This window comes from Trichomycterus rosablanca, chromosome 15 (genome assembly GCF_030014385.1).
Source record: "Trichomycterus rosablanca isolate fTriRos1 chromosome 15, fTriRos1.hap1, whole genome shotgun sequence".
Taxonomy (NCBI): Eukaryota; Metazoa; Chordata; class Actinopteri; order Siluriformes; family Trichomycteridae; genus Trichomycterus; species Trichomycterus rosablanca.
Window position 1 is genome coordinate 13,838,025 of NC_086002.1, and position 17,329 is coordinate 13,855,353.

General features: G+C 41.2%; 1 protein-coding gene across 1 annotated transcript in view; it reads right to left on the reverse strand.

Annotated features, from left to right (window-relative positions):
• Window positions 1–1,810: 1,810 nt before the first annotated feature.
• Window positions 1,811–17,329, reverse strand: part of tm9sf2 (transmembrane 9 superfamily member 2) — a 41,659-nt gene continuing 26,140 nt past the window's right edge. The window contains exons 10-17 of the mRNA XM_063009667.1: window positions 14,755–14,887; window positions 13,096–13,215; window positions 10,276–10,333; window positions 9,972–10,131; window positions 9,098–9,249; window positions 8,053–8,164; window positions 6,429–6,600; window positions 1,811–3,584 (exon numbers count right to left, since the gene is read on the reverse strand). Of these exons, the coding sequence (XP_062865737.1) occupies window positions 3,517–3,584; window positions 6,429–6,600; window positions 8,053–8,164; window positions 9,098–9,249; window positions 9,972–10,131; window positions 10,276–10,333; window positions 13,096–13,215; window positions 14,755–14,887 (975 nt within the window). The 3' untranslated portion in view covers window positions 1,811–3,516. The remainder of the gene's footprint in view (window positions 3,585–6,428; window positions 6,601–8,052; window positions 8,165–9,097; window positions 9,250–9,971; window positions 10,132–10,275; window positions 10,334–13,095; window positions 13,216–14,754; window positions 14,888–17,329) is intronic.

The following is a 17,329-nucleotide window of genomic DNA, read 5'->3' on the forward strand; positions in this document are numbered from 1 at the left end:
ATTTTCCCAGAACTTTTGGGGCAATGATTTTCAGTCCAGACAGACACACTGATGGGAAATAAAACAAAGTTATTTTAAAAACTTTATCATCTAAAAAAGAGGGTACAAGCTTAAGCTGAACGCCCGTGATCATTGATCCCTCAGACGGCACTGCATCAAGAACCGCCACTCAACAATAGCTGATATAAGCACATGGGTGAGGGATTACTTTGGCAAACCTTTGTCAAGCACTACAATACAGAGTTACATGCACAAATGCCACTTAAACCTTTACTGTGCAAAAAAGAAGCCTTATGTTAACCATGTCCAGAAGCGGCGTCGACTTCTCTGGGCTCGGAGGCATCTAGGATGGACCATCACACAGTGGAAACCTGTATTGTGGTCAGATGAATCAGAATTCCAGGTCTTCTTTGGAAAAAATGGACGCCGTGTGCTCCGGACCAAAAACTAAAAGGACCATCCAGACTGTTATCAGCAACAAGTCCAGAAGCCACTGTCTGTCATGGTATGGCAAAGGTCATTTACACTTCTGTGATGGCAGCATTAATGCAGAAAAGTACATCGAGATCTTAGAGCAACATATGCTGCCTTCAAGATGGCATCTTTTCCAGGGACGTCCATGCATTTTTCAACAAGACAATGCAAAACCACATGCTGCACAAAGACATGGCTGTGGAAGAAGAGGGTATGGGTACTGGACCCACTTCATCTTGGCCAGGGTTGTGACAGGTCCAGTTCCACCATTGTATAAATTATAACCATATTATAAGCTAGGTATTGGTAAAATACTATAACACAATTGCATAAATTGATATTGACTTAATACTAGTACTAAAATAGTAATGAATGCTGAAATTGTGCAATATTATGCACTAATATGTAAACAAATACTATAAATACCATATGACTTAATATTAAAACATTGGATTCTAGTATTATTACTTATGACAATAATACTATGAAATTTACACTATAATATTATACACTGATCAGCCATAACATTAAAACCACCTCTTTGTTTCTACACACACTGTCCATTTTATCAGCTCCACTTACCATATAGAAGCACTATAGTCCATCTGTTACTCTGCATGCTTTTTTTAGCCTGCTTTTACCCTGTTCTTCAGTCAGGACCCCCACAGAGCAGGTATTATTTAGGTGGTGGATCATTTCAGCACTGCAGTGACACTGACATGGTGGTGGTGGTGTGTTAGTGTGTGTTGTGCTGGCATGAGTGGATCAGACACAGCAGCACTGCTGGAGTTTTTAAATACTGTGTCCACTCGATGTCCACTCTATTAGACACTCCTACCTAGTTGGTCCACTTTGTAGATGTAAAGTCAGAGACGATTGCTCATCTATTGGTGCTGTTTGAGTTGGTCATCTTTAAGACCTTCATCAGTGGTCACAGGACACTGCCTGCGGGGTGCTGTTGGCTGGATGTTTTAGGTTGGTGGACTATTCTCAGTCCAGCAGTGACAGTTAGGTGTCTGATCCACTCATACCAGCACAACACACACTAACACTAACACCACCACCACCATAACCCACCACCCAAATAATACCTACTCTGTAGTGGTCCTGTGGAGGTCATGACCATTGAAGAACAGCATGAAGGGGGGCTAACAAAGCATGCAGAGAAACAGATGGACTACAGTCAGTAATTGTAGAACTACAAAGTGCTTCTCTATGGTAAGTGGAGCTAATAAAATGGAGTGTGTGTAGAAACAAGGAGGTGGTTTTAATATTATGGCTAGTTTGGTGTGGTTGACAGCCAATTTTGTGGAAACATTCTCTAACAGAAATGATATTGTTTCAAGTGTCTTCTTTTATTTGAATTTTTTAGGCAATTACAGGTTTAGGATGGAGAAGCAGCACTATAGATAAAGTTATGTACCGCCATCAAACGTCAGCCTTTTCTTTCCACACTTAGGAGCATGATGGGACAGGTCAGTGCAAAAGTTTCTATCACTCCATACTTTGCTTGTTCTGTGTATAAGTTGTACTGTGCATTTCTCAGTGTACACACAAACTATAAAATAGGACTTTTTTTTCTATTTTTCTCCAATGTAGCATAGTCAATTTGTCCCTGATTGCAGTCGAGGTGGGTATATTGCTGCTCACGCCTCCTCCGACCTGCATGCAGCCATTAGTGGAACCCCTTTTTTACCTATGCACTCTGCACAGGTGCCTCTCTACCTGCCTATCAGAGTCCTTACACAGCGTTTGAAGACCCCACCCACACAATCCGGTCATACCGCCCTAGCAGAAACATGTCTGCTGCAGGCACTGCCAATTATGCCCGCTAGATGGCGCCCAGCCGACCGGTGGCAACACCGAGTTTCAAAGGGAGGAGTTCAGAATCTCGGCGCTGGTGTGTTAGCGGAATATCCCGCTGCACCACCTGGGCGCTAAAATAGGACTTTTTAATATTAATGTAATATTAATCTCATTTAATGAATACGCCAGCCAACCTGATGCTAAACTTTATCTACTTCAATTTACAAAACAGCCAGAACATTTTACCAGTTTTACACGTTGTCAGTAATAAGTGAATGATCATCAATCATGAAAAAAACCCATTTTATTTTAGAGAAGGAAATACTTTTATTTCCAACATTCATTGATTTTTTCCATTTCGAAATCTCATTTCAAATCAGTGAAGAAATTGGTTATTGTAAGTAAAATTACTTTTAATTTAAGCATGAATTACATAGTGTGCATATGTACACGACCTCCCTTCAAAAACAATTACAGACAGACACCGAATCCCATAACAGTCCAACACAATCAAGGTAAGAAAATAAGCCAGTACCAGGTTCATATGCACAAACAACCTTCATTAGACTGCTTGTCTGGGGTCAGATCTTACACCAAATGGCAAAACCTGACCCTTTTAAACATGTACACAAGAAACATTTCACTTTAAACATGCTTTGCTAAAAAAAAGAATCAAATCTGAGAGGAGTTAGCTTTTATTTATCGCTCGCAGTGTTCAAGGTGAAACGTTTCTTTTAATCTTGATGAGACAGATTGTGAGGATTTAAATCAATAGAAAGTCTTAATTAAAATAAGAAGCGTTAAATAGAAGTAAGAAAAGTCAGCTGATTGATAACACTCCCCCGCCCCCCTCAAAAACAAACAAACAAACGAACAACTCAAAGCCGCAGTACGATGTACTATTTGTACGAAGCTGCTCTGCTTTTTGGACGTTTCTTAGCATTTAGGAAAGAAAACTTATATATACATTTACAAAGTCATACTTCTAACACCGCAAAATGTCTGTAGTTGATGCACTTCCACATTAGCAAAAAGTGATATTTACATACATCAGTTGAAAAATGTAGCTTAAGAAATATGCACTAGTGACCGTGTGTTCTGTGTTGCATTATGCAGTAGTGCTCCTTTACCTGTGTGAAACACACACAAAATTAAACAAACTCCAATGGAAGTTGAAGATCTGTCTGAGAGTGCTTGTTTTCCTCCCACAGGGGCAGGAGAGAGAATTATCCAGGCTCAGTCCACTTTCACCACGCTGTAGATTTTCGTCACGAACCAGAAACAGGCGAAGAATCCGATCGTTCCTACAGGGATGAGAAAGGTACAACCCGGTCAGTTAGTGCAGCTGATATCTTGTGGATATGAAGTCATAGGAAAGTAACATGTACACTGATCAGCCATAACATTAAAACCACCTCCTTGTTTCTACACTCACTGTCCATTTTATCAGCTCCACTTACCATATACAGTGCCTTGCAAAAGTATTCAGCCCCCTTGAACTTTTCAACCTTTTGCCACATTTCAGGCTTCAAACATAACGATATGAAATTTTAATTTTTTGTGAAGAATCAACAACAAGTGGGACACAATCGTGAAGTAGAACGAAATTTATTGGATATTTTAAACTTTTTTTAGAAATAAAAAACTAAAAAGTGAGGCGTGCAATATTATTCAGCCCCTTTACTTTCAGTGCAGCAAACTCACTCCAGAAGTTCAGTGAGGATCTCTGAATGATCCAATGTTGACCTAAATGACTGATGGTGATAAATAGAATCCACCTGTGTGTAATCAAGTCTCCGTATAAATGCACCTGCTCTGTGACAGTCTCAGAGTTCTGTTTAAAGCGCAGAGAGCATCATGAAGACCAAGGAACACACCAGGCAGGTCCGAGATACTGTTGTGGAGAAGTTTAAAGCCGGATTTGGATACAAAAAGATTTCCCAAGCTTTAAACATCTCAAGGAGCACTGAGCAAGCGATCATATTGAAATGGAAGGAGTATCAGACCACTGCAAATCTACCAAGACCCGGCCGTCCCTCTAAACTTTCAGCTCAAACAAGGAGAAGACTGATCAGAGATGCAGCCAAGAGGCCCATGATCACTCTGAATGAACTGCAGAGATCTACAGCTGAGGTGGGAGACTCTGTCCATAGGACACAATCAGTCGTACACTGCACAAATCTGGCCTTTATGGAAGAGTGGCAAGAAGAAAGCCATTTCTCAAAGATATCCATAAAAAGTCACCTGGGAGACACACCAAACATGTGGAAGAAGGTGCTCTGGTCAGATGAAACCAAAATCGAACTTTTTGGCCACAATGCAAAACGTTATGTTTGGCGTAAAAGCAACACAGCTCATCACCCTGAACACACCATCCCCACTGTCAAACATGGTGGTGGCAGCATCATGGTTTGGGCCTGCTTTTCTTCAGCAGGGACAGGGAAGATGGTTAAAATTGATGGGAAGATGGATGGAGCCAAATACAGGACCATTCTGGAAGAAAACCTGTTGCAGTCTGCAAAAGACCTGAGACTGGGACGGAGATTTATCTTCCAACAAGACAATGATCCAAAACATAAAGCAAAATCTACAATGGAATGGTTCACAAATAAACGTATCCAGGTGTTAGAATGGCCAAGTCAAAGTCCAGACCTGAATCCCATCGAGAATCTGTGGAAAGAGCTGAAAACTGCTGTTCACAAACGCTCTCCATCCAACCTCACTGAGCTCGAGCTGTTTTGCAAGGAAGAATGGGCAAAAATTTCTGTCTCTCGATGTGCAAAACTGATAGAGACATACCCCAAGCGACTTGCAGCTGTAATCGCAGCAAAAGGTGGCGCTACAAAGTATTAACGCAAGGGGGCTGAATAATATTGCACGCCCCACTTTTCAGTTTTTTATTTCTAAAAAAAGTTTAAAATATCCAATAAATTTCGTTCCACTTCACGATTGTGTCCCACTTGTTGTTGATTCTTCACAAAAAATTAAAATTTCATATCGTTATGTTTGAAGCCTGAAATGTGGCAAAAGGTTGAAAAGTTCAAGGGGGCTGAATACTTTTGCAAGGCACTGTAGAAGCACTTTGTAGTTCCACAATTACTGACTGTAGTCCATCTGTTTCTATACAAACTTTTTTAACCTGCTTTCATGCTGTTCTTCAATGGTCAGAACCCCCACGGAGCAGGTATTATTTAGGTGGTGGATCATTCTCAGCACTGCGTTAGTGTGTGTTGTGCTGGTATGAGTGGATCAGACACAGCAGCGCTGCTGGAGTTTTAAATACCATGTCCACTCTCTGTCCACTTTATTAGACACTCCTACCTAGTTGGTCCACCTTGTAGATGTAAAGTCAGAGACGATCGCTCATCTATTGCTGCGGTTTGAGTTGCTCATCTTCTAGACCTTCATCAGTGGTTACAGGACGCTGCCCACAGGGCACTGTTGGCTGGACTATTCTCAGTCCAGCAGTGACAGTGAGGTGTTTAAAAACTGCAGCAGCGCTGCTGTGTCTGATCCGCTCATACCAGCACAACACAACCACCACCATGTCAGTGTCACTGCAGTGCTGAGAATGATCCACCACTTGAATAATACCTACTCTGTAGTGGTCCTGGGAGAGTCCTGACCATTGAAGGACAGCATGAAAGGGGGCTAACAAAGCATGCAAAGAAACAGGGGAACTACAGTCGGTAACTGTAGAACTACAAAGTGCTTCTATATGGTAAGTGGAGCTGATAAAATGGACAGTGAGTGTAGAAACAAGTAGGTGGTTTTAATGTTATGGCTGATCAGTGTATGTTTTCATTCCTATATTACCAAGAGATTTGTTTTATTGTACTGTGCATATTTATTCTTTGTCGTTCACTGTTGTACTGGGCATTCATTCAGGATGTTTTATGTGATGGGTGTCTGACATTCTTCGCAAAGTCTGGGGTCTCCTCCTAGTATTAAGTGTTGGTGTGTCAATCTGGAATAGCCTGTTCTACATCTAGTGTAACCTGATCTGTATGTTTTCCATAGTGTATTTTTGGTTTATTTCTGACGCTGAGAAAAAAAAATTTAGTAAAACTATCTAACGTTCCTGCACATCACAAATTGTAGGCATGTTCTCTGTTCTGTTCATTCACTGCATGCATTTCAGAATTTACCTGTAAAGAGGAAGAAGATGAGGGCCATGATCATAGTGTAGCCGAAGTAGAGGATGGTGCTGGCGAGTCCCGTGATCTGCAACTTGGAGAAGAAGTAATGTACGGCGTACACGAGGAAGTATGCCGCTGTGAAGCCGCTGGTGAGGAAGGAGCGCCACTGCCAGTGATAATCCTGACAGACACAAAACAAAGGCTTAAAGTGATGGCTTGAGAGCGATAGCTTTATTTGTAGCTGCAGGAGGAAAAATGTGGTGAAAGACCAAGCAAACACAATTTTAATTGATTCATGGAGCAGTGTTTCCGCTACATGTACTTTGCGGTGGCGGCCCGCCGCTGCTTAACTATTGCCGCCGCTCCATCAGAATTTATATAATGACATGAAACCGCAATGACCCCCGTCCCAAAGAACTCAACCCACGTTTCCACCAGTTTTTGGGAACCAAGCACGCGTCATCAACGGTGGGCGTTACTTAAAGAAAGTAAAGAGTAGTGATGTGGAGTAATGCGGAGTGTGTAGATTATGTGTGAGCATTTGTGCTGTTGGAGTACTAAAAGTACCACACAGGGACACCAAATTTCTCTCCGTTATTACTGGTTATAAGTGCTCTGTACTGGTTATAAGTGCTCTGTACTGCACATTCATCGGTCATCATTTTAGTACAATAAGTCACGTTAAGCTTTATTTTTCACGATAAGCATCGTTCGTACTGTTTAGAGCACTTTTACCGCCTCATATCACACAGTTCATCGCTTTGAAAATATCAGAATTTAATCAGATGAACTCTTAAAATATGAAAGAACAGCGCAAAAGCAGTTTCACAGCTGCCGCTGCTAAAAAAAAATTCTAGAGGAAACACTGTGGAGATATGTTTGTTTAATAGATAACTAACAAATAAGCCACTTTTAATTAATGCAGGTGGTCATTTACATATTTAAAAGCTGAGTGCTGAAAACTACAATGATCACTCTCACATAAGCACCATAGTAGTAACATAAGCACTCATGGTGTAGGTGTGATTAAAAGGGAACATTTGGGGTGCTCCGGTAGTGCAGTGGTAAAACATGGCAGCACACATAAGCTGACATATCCAACTCATGAGTTAGAATCTCAGCTCTACTACTGACAGGCGTCCAAGGGGTGGGACTGCGGGAAGGGATTATACTGCAATTATGATCTCTGCCGGCTGATTGAGGTGCCTGCACAGAGACAGGGGTAATGAAGACTCATGTGACTCTGTACGCGATACAGATCTCCGCAGTCAGAGTGGAGGTCAGCAGCTATAGAGGTAGCAAAATGTGAAACTCATGCCAAACTTTAAACTCCACCGTTCTGGAGGGAGCATGGTGTGATTAAGTCAACTACTGCACATTTTTATTAAAATAAAGAAAGCCGCTAGCAATCAGATGTAATGTAGTACATTACACTGTTCACTTCAATATAAAAGTAGGCAGGTGACTATTTTATCATATTTATGTGGTTAGGAATAGCATTTCAATATTTTTCCAGTAATGGGCCTTTAGCTGCTGACATACTGTTAAATGCAGAACTAGTTCTGATCATGACGTTCATGTAATAATTCTACAAGCGCACAAAAACTCTTTCCTTTTGTGTGTGTTGTGTTACCTCAGCACACAGGTGGAAGTAGCAAAGCAAGATGGTAGCTTCAGAGCATGTGATCACCAGGATGATGAAGACTAGGAAGAGGAAGCCGAACATGTAGTACATCTGATGGGACCTGGACACAAACAAAAAGACATACAGTAAGACAACAACATTAAAGTACTGCCTAGTTTACAATTATAGCTGCTCCATGCACTACGTTTATCTCTCTCTTCATTCTTAGACTTCAGTAACAGAGTAAGCCAGCTGGTTCTCAAACTTTAAGCCACTGTAACAGCTCAGCTGAAAGAAAGGTTATGAGCATTATACAACCAAAAGTATTTGGACGCCTGACCATGAGTTTGTTGGACATCCGATTAAAAAAAACAAATGCAATGGCAATAGAACGACCTCTATGTGATCTGATCTATTTAGCGATAACAACAGCCACTCCTCTGAGAGGGCTGAGATCCCCAGCCTCCAAAGAGTCGAGCACTACTATCCGTAAATTAACCATACCATCCCCTCATGCAGGTGCCTCAACCAGACAGTAGAAGAACCCATTTAACTTTTTCCTCCCTCAGACACAGCTAATCTGATGTCTGTGTGGGCAGTCAGCTGGTTGATATCACAGCTTACATTCAAACCTGAGATCTTAGTGGTGGTAGGGTAGTGCATTAGAACTCTGTGCCACCTCAGCACCCCCAATCCTTCTGACTGAATACAGCTGGTAACATTTCTGCGTCCTTAAAGTATGGCTGAATGCATTTATAAAAAAGTAGATCTCTCTTTGCCAAAGTTGGAAAGAAAACTCGGACTTCAATTAACCCCTCCTAAAAACATGCCTGTAGGTGGACAAGCTACCTTAACCTAAACTTCTGTCCCCAATTATATGTTTTAGAAATATGCCTTTAGATTTAATGATATATTTTATAGTATAAAACATGCCCATCAGCTGCAGCATTGCCTACCCAACAATATAACTGCACCATGCAAATATAAATACACATAAAAACCATGAATCTCTTTCTGTGAGCAATTAAAACTGTAAAATAACACTGGAACTCACCAGATGCTGTTAAGGATGAAGAACAGCTGGATGAAGATGCAGCCGAAGGGCAGGATGCCACCCATCACAATGCCAGGGAGGGGTTTTGTGTAAAAAGACTGTTCTGGAATCTGCCGTGGGATCTGATTGGTGCGCACGGGGTGCTCGATACCCTGCATCCAAATGACAGAATCTCAGATTTAACACAGGAGTTTCACTGGATTTTTATGTGCGTGTTTTTGTTATGAATGCCCCGATATGAAACGTCATTGGGACTAATATCGGCCTAAAATTGATAACGATTTATTTATTTATTTTATTAGGATTTTTTTTACATTTTTCCCCCTTTTTCTCCCCCTTTAGCACATCCAATTGTTCAATTTGCATCGTGCTTCCTCTCTGGCTATGCCGAACCCTGCCCTGACCGAGGAGATCGAAGCTAACCCACAGCCCCTCTGACATATGGGCAGCAGCAGGATGCATTTTTGCCACCCACACATTGATGAGTGTGGCACCACCTAGCGTTGCATGCGGAGAGACACACCCTAAGGGCACTCTTCCTCATCTCTGTGCAGGTACGAGGTCGTAATCGCATTCTGATAGAGAGAGACCCACATCCGGTTCTTTGTCCCACCCCCCAACTGAGCAACCAGCCAATCGTTGCTCATACAGCCACTCAGCCTCGAACCGGTAAGTTTTGGTCTAGCGCCTTAGGCAGCTGCGCCTCCTGAACACCCCACCTTACAACTGTCCACAACTATCTCACAACACACCTCGCCAGGAATAAGAACAGTTATCAGACACTACTCAGAATTTAATAATATAATACTAATATCTGATTGGGACATCCCTTGTGTGCATCAGTGTGCATTTCTCTGTCTGTGTGTCTACTCACGGCTTTCTTGAATCCAAAGTAGGCTCCAATAAAGGTGAGGGGGACAGAGATGCAGAACCACAAAGCCAAAATGGCAACCAAGGTTCCAAAGGGCATGGCAGCTGATGAGCCCTCGCCCCAGAGAATCAGGTTCATGAGAAAGAAATCAGCAAACACCACACTGAGGGAAAAGAACAAAGTTATTATTATTTCTTAAACATAAAAAGTACATTTTAAAAGACTTTTTTTCTTTATATTTTAAATAATAAATCTCAACTTGATTGAGCCTTTCTTGGCTGTGATAAACAAAATGTATAAAACTCACCCGGGGCAGAGGAACGCTGTCAGCAAAACGTTGGTCTTCCACTTCTCTCCTCCAAATGCTATAAGAGAGATTGCACACATGAAATTTTCACTGTTACTACGTTATCCTCACTTAAACACTTTTAATAAATATAAAATGTAAAAAATCTGATTTGATCTGTAACTTTGTTCATGCCGCCCTGAGCAAAGACAGCCACAGATCATGACCGGCCACTTCTATTCACCTGCTAAAGGCGTACAGACTGACATGCTATGCTGCTCCCTAGGTCAGCTACTAACCAGCCAACAGAGGTCACATTTGCAGCGACCGCCCTTTCTCAGACACAGTCAACTGTACCTGTTGGATGTCCAGCTACATCGATAACCCAGCTGAAAATTTTGTTTAATTTGCTAGACAGTAGCTACGATAAAACAATTAAACCTGGAGTTCTGAACCCGTTTGGACAGGATTTTTTCTTTCTTTCTACTATCTCACTTTTTTAGAGTGTGTTTATACTTGTAGTTCGATTCCCTTGGTCCAGACCAAACAAGAAAATTATATATGGTTACATTTTAATTTTGGTTTGCTTAGCATTCACACTCGCACATTTACAATCAAACAAAGAAAAAAATATATGTATGATACACATATGACGTATTTGGCGAGCCAGTCATTAGAACAATGGACTTAATGCACTTATCAGGGTTGTGTAAAACTGCTAGAAACTAGGGATGTCCCGATCACGTTTTTTTGTTTCCGATACCGATCCCGATTATTAATTTTGATCCCGATCCGATACCGAGTCTCAAACCGATACTTGTATTTTCTAGGTATTGTCTAGATAAGAACTAGATAATACTGTTCACACAGTGCACACTTCAAGTACATTACAGTTATTCACATTAATCCAGTGTATATGTTTAACAACTAAACAGCTTTGCAGTGCTGAAGGGAAAAATGCTGCATCCAAACTATTGGCTTAATGTTTTGTATTTTTACAAAATCAATCAAAATGAGTGAGATAATTACAGTTTTACTTTAAACTTTACATTCGAAGAAAAAAAATCTGTTTAATGCAGTGATGCACTAAAAATGAACAGAAATCTGTGTAGCAGCTTAACTTGAATATAAGTAAAAAAGTTACTTAAAAGCATTACAGTAAAACCTGAATACCAAAATAAAATGGAAAGGCTCTTTTGTTATGAAGGAAAGCCAGTTTTTAAAGTGCTTGTATTGTGTCAGTGGTTTGATGGACGTTTCTATGCGAAGTGAGTGTGTTTTGACCCTTTGGGGCTTCCATAGTGCATGAAATAGCTACTCTGTCCGCTATTCGGAACCGTAACAGAAGAAGTTACTTTCTTATAAAGTGTTCTGCTCCCGACAATATGTGAATATACTGTGTATTTATTTCTTTATTAAACGAGTGCATCACTACGTTGTTTTGTAAACCGGAGTGATCCTTGACTCACACACCATATAAACAGTAAAATTCTACAGTAATGAACGCAGCTCTGCTCCCACCGCCTCGTAAAACGCTCACAGTGCAGACATTACACTTCAATGCTGGACTTGTTTCACTTTCCAATTTAAAGTATTTCCACACAGCGGACATGCTGATGTAAAACAAAAGATCGGGATTACGATCGGGTTTAGTAAAGCCGATTCCGATCAGTTAAAAAATGCCTTGATCGGCCCCGATTCCGATCTTTGGGATCGGATCGGAACATCCCTACTAGAAACACAGCGAAAGGTGACATCACATCTTGTGTTTGGTTCGTTTAGATTCCTTTAGTTCATATTGTGTTAGTACCTGAAACAGTTAGTTTAAAAACGGACCAAGCCCCCTGTGCTTATTTCACTTATGTGGTGAGCACCAGAATTTGAAAGGAAGCTTTCACACTTAGGGCGCATTCACATGCGCCGGCTGTGCCACTGTTTCCTATGGAGTGTGGCGGTGCTGCTTATCTTGCTGCTGCTTTTCCCTAGGCGACGTGCACTCTACACTTTTGCCACATTGGGCTTGCGATTTTTGTGCTTGAACTTTGACCCAGTTTGTCGCTGACCTTTTTAAAGCTCCTCCAGTGAGACGAACTGTTTGATAAGACATGGTAAAAGCAACTCAGGCAGTGCGAACAAAGCTTAACATGACTTATTGTACTAAAACAATCAGCGAGACAGTCAATTAGTGTAGAGAACATATGAGCAGTATTAATTAAGAGAGGTTTAGAGTTCCTGTGTTGTATTTTTAGTACCACATTAAGCTTTTTAAATTGATAATCATTTAAGACTCTCTCTGAAAAGCTGATTCTCACAATTTCTCAGCACACCGAGCAATAACACAAGTGGATTTGACAGTTGTTTCACACAAATGCATGTGAATGCGAATGCGCCCATACTGTAACGAACCGCACTAACAGAGCAGTCTCACCAGGATTTGTTTTAATCAAACCAAAGCCGACAAGTATACACACCCTTAACATTATTTAAAAAGCTCAGGTCAGAATGGTGGATCACTACTTTGTAATGTAGCTCGGACCCAATACCTAACAATGTTTTAGAGTGCCTTCTACTGTCTATTAAAATTATAAACTTACAATTTTAAAGAACAAGAAGACGTAATGGTAAGTTATTTTGACATACACGCATTCTATAACAAAATAATAACCTAAAATTAGAAAATTTTTGCTAATCAGTGCTTTGACTCCACATATTCAGACACAAACAGGGTGAACATGTAACGATCTGTGTTACCAAGGGCCCCTCTTGACACTGATTAGTTCTAATGATGTGCACACAGCCCTAACAGAAGTAGGGGGGGGTCAGAATCTGTGTTGAACTTACACTTGTAGAATCGAGCTGCAATGTAGCCGGCCGGAGTTCCCAGCAGCACCCACAACACCACCGCACACGTCATCAGAGCTCCACGGTTAGCGGGGGACAGGAAGCCAAGACATGCAAAAACTGCAGAGAAAGAAAGAGTGATATTCAGCTCCAGATATTCTGTTCATCTTAGTGCATGACAGTGTAGGTAGCTATTAACCTGCACATCTGGATGATTTATACACATATCTTTGTCAACTACTGATACATCAGGTCATTTCCTCTACATCACAGGAGTGGCAGAGGAGTTAGAATTGGGGAATTGAAAATGACTAGATGCAGTAGAGAGCCTTCCCTACTGTCCTGCCAGCAAGGGATCTTTCACAGCGAGCTATATGGTGTATGGAAAGTCACACTATGCAATGTCCACACTCATGCTTGACTTGACCAGCCAGCAAAGGTCACATTTACAGAAGCAATAATTATTTATTTAATTATCAGGATTTTAACGTCATGTTTTACACTCTTTGGTTACATTCATGACAAGACAGGTAGTTTTTTGTTACACAAGGTTCATCAGTTTAGATCTTTAATGTCAAACACAGTCATGGACCATTTCGTATCTCCAGTTTACCTCACTTGCCAGTCTTTGGGCTGTGGGAGGAAACCGGAGCTCCAAGAAGAAACCCACACAGACACAGGGAGCATGCAAACTCTACACAATAAGGACCTAGACAGCTCCACTAGAGAATTGAACCCAGGACCTTCTTGCTGTGAGGCGACAGTGTCACCCACCAAACCACCGTGCTACCCATTTGCAGAGGCAATCTAAATCATGATAACATCCCTAACTCCCACAGGCACAGCCAATTGTAAAGATTATTATGCTCTGCCAGGTCCGAAAGCACCACTGCTAGTGCATTCGACTGCTGCACCACCTGAGTGACCTCTTGATTTGGGCACTTTTATCAAGTCTCTAAGATCTTTAGTATGCTCATGGGAGTAATACTAAAAAGATAAAGCAATGCTAACATTCTAGAAAGCAAGAATAGATGGACATGTAGATTATGGGTCTGTCTGAAAACCTAGTGAGCTCTCTACACAGACGCATTTTAAGTCATCCTACTTGCGTTCCAGAGAAGAAGGCTCTCTAAATTTTTAGATACCTTAAAAAACTGCCTACTGAGGTGCCTTATTTTAAAGCTAAAAACTGACTGAATAATGAGGGAGAAGCTGATGCTTTCTTAGTGGTGAAGGCAATCCCCAGCATTCAGTGCTGCACAACTTTTCTCAAAAAATATTACAAAAAACAAATGTGGAGCAACAAACTAATTTCTTTTCAAATGTAAATACATTTTCATTGATTATTAATTTGTATAATGGTGCACAAGTGTCATTTATTTGCAAATTTGGGCTTGTCAGTGACAGTTAAACCATTTTCGGTACACAGAGGGAGATGTTAGCTGGCATGCTAGCGGGTTGCTCCGCCTCAGCCCATTCAAGCCAACTGTGTTAGCTTAGTAAGGAAAAAAGTAGTGTCTCTAAATAATCTGCCTAATAAGTTATCTTTTTAGAATCCTCTCTACTTTGGCAGCTACCTAGGTAGGCAGTAGGCAGTTCACTAGGTTTTCAGACAGACCCTGTGTGTGTGAGTGTGTGTGCTGGGCTTTTGGCACTCACAGAGGGTGACGAAGGTCATGATGGAGATTTGTGTGCCAGATCCTAAAAACACCGACAGAAGCATGCCTTTACGCGGTGGCCTGAATACGTCGCCATGCACCAGCTTCCAGCCGAACTCCTCCTGAGCGTCCTCCTTCAAAACAAACACACGGGAGGGAATGAGAATAGATGGGGGTTCAAACAGCTGGATATAGTCGACGTTCAGGGTCAATGCACTAAGGAAGGTTAGCGGAGATCAAAAAGAGAAATCAGAAAGGGATGTGCATGTCACTCTGCATATGCTCACAGTGTGTTTAATTAGAGAGGGAGCAAAACACCACACACACACAAAAAATGTGAAAGAGACACTGCACTCAACAGAACATCTAATAGGATAGAAGTGTATAGAGAGAACACATCTGGAGAGACTAACGGCGACAAAAAAAAGAGAAGAATAATATGATGTGTGCGACCCCTAGTGGGACCAAAAAAAGCATGGCAAAAAAAATTATACTGAAAGAATTGGTCTCCTAAACCAGGGGTTTTCAACCTTTTTGGACATGTGCCCCCCTTCGTGTGCCAACCGCGAACTTGCGCCCCCGTCCCCCCTCCCCTTCGTCAACCACTGCACAGAAATCATTGAGAAAGCTTCTGACAAGCTAAAATAACGTAATTAACGTTGTACACATCATACAATCAATTTTGTTGATTGGAAAATATTACTTTAAAAAGAAAAAAAATCCCATCTGAGCCGATTCTATCAGCACATTATATAAATTCGTGGTTCACTTTGGTAAAACGTAAGCGGTTCTTGCTTTTTGATGTAGATGAGAGCAGAAAACGTTACTTCACAGAGTCAAGCAGAGACAAAAGTTCATCAATTACTAAGTTGGTTAGTTCAGGATCATCTGCTCTGACTGACAGAAAACGTTTAGCTCCACAGGCAGAACGAGTCCGAGTCGGTTACCGATCTGTGGTAATAAGCAGTATAATTAAGCCTGAGCTTTTTAAAATAAGCGAGTCACACAGAATGTTCTGTAGTAGTTGGTGTTTATTTAAAACCGCAACATTCATTATAACAGTAAAAACTGAGAGATGACTGAGAAAAGAAACTTACGCTGTGCTTAAAATGAATCGACTCCTGAATCACTTGTATCGATACTGTGAACAGAGCGTCTCTCTTAAGGACACACACATGTCCTATAACAGCAGTTGTTGCTTTTGTCACCGGTTTATCTTCGCTGATAGCTCTATTTTGAAGGTTTTTATCAAACTGAACTGAATAACATTAAACGTGCGTGGTCAGTGAGACTACCGTATTTTCCGCACCATAAGGCGCACCGGATTATAAGGCGCAGTCTCAATTACGGGGTCTATTTCTGTACTTAACCCATACATAAGGCGCACCGTATTATAAGGCGCAGTCTCAATTACGGGGTCTATTTCTGTACTTAACCCATACATAAGGCGCACCGTATTATAAGGCGCATGCAAACAAATGTTGTTTTGCAGCATACCGGTAGTATACCTACCGGAGGCGTGGCAGAGGTAAGCGTACGTACTGTACGTATTACGTAATGTTCTCTGATTGGTTTATCGCTGCCAGCGTACGTAGTGTACGTATTACGTCCCTGTGTCAGCGGGAAATGGTCCGATAGTCAATCAAGCGGAGCGCTTACCAGAGTCGCACAACAACATTTTTACAGATTTTGGAACTCAGTGCACACATAAGGCGCACCGGATTATAAGGCGCACGGCAGATTTTTGAGAAAATTTAAGGCTCTTAGGTGCGCCTTATGTGTGCACTGGTCAGGCACTCGCAACCCCCCCAGACAAGTACCCACAGGTTGAAAACCCCTGTCCTAAACCACCAAATTAATTTTTGTTAGGGGAAAGGTTGGGGTCACATGGTAAACATATAGCAAACATGGTCTTGGCCCAAGTTTTTTTTTTTTTTTTTTTTTTTTTTAAATGTGTAGTAATTCAAGGCATTAAATTTATGCCTTTCAGGTAAAACATGATTTTATTTTTATTTTATTAAGGTTTTAACATCATGTTTTACACACTTTGGTTACATTCATGACAGGACAGGTAGTTACTGGTTACAAGATTCATGCACAAGATTCATCAGTTCAAGTTCAATGTCAAACACAGTCATGGACAATTTAGTATCACCAATTCACCACACTTGCATGTCTTTGGACTGTGGGAGGAAAATGCAGCTCCCAGAGGAAACCCACACACAACTGGGGAGAACATGCAAACTCCACACAGAAAGGACCTGGACCACTCCACCTGGAAACTGAACCTATATCTTCTTACAGTAAGCAATAGTGCTATCCACTGAACCACTGTGCCACGCAGGTAAAACATAAAATATTTTGTTTTACGGCAGGTCAAGGAGAATTTACAAATTATTTAACACACGGTCCCTTTTGCAGAATGAGGTTTGTAAATGCGAACAATCATCGTAGACAAAGCATGCCATACCCAAATCATGGGAAGATCTAACAGGTCTAACATGTTTCTGTTTATTTTTCATTATATAAAGAGCAAATGTTTCACCCTACTCAGATATTATTGTGATATTTTGTTA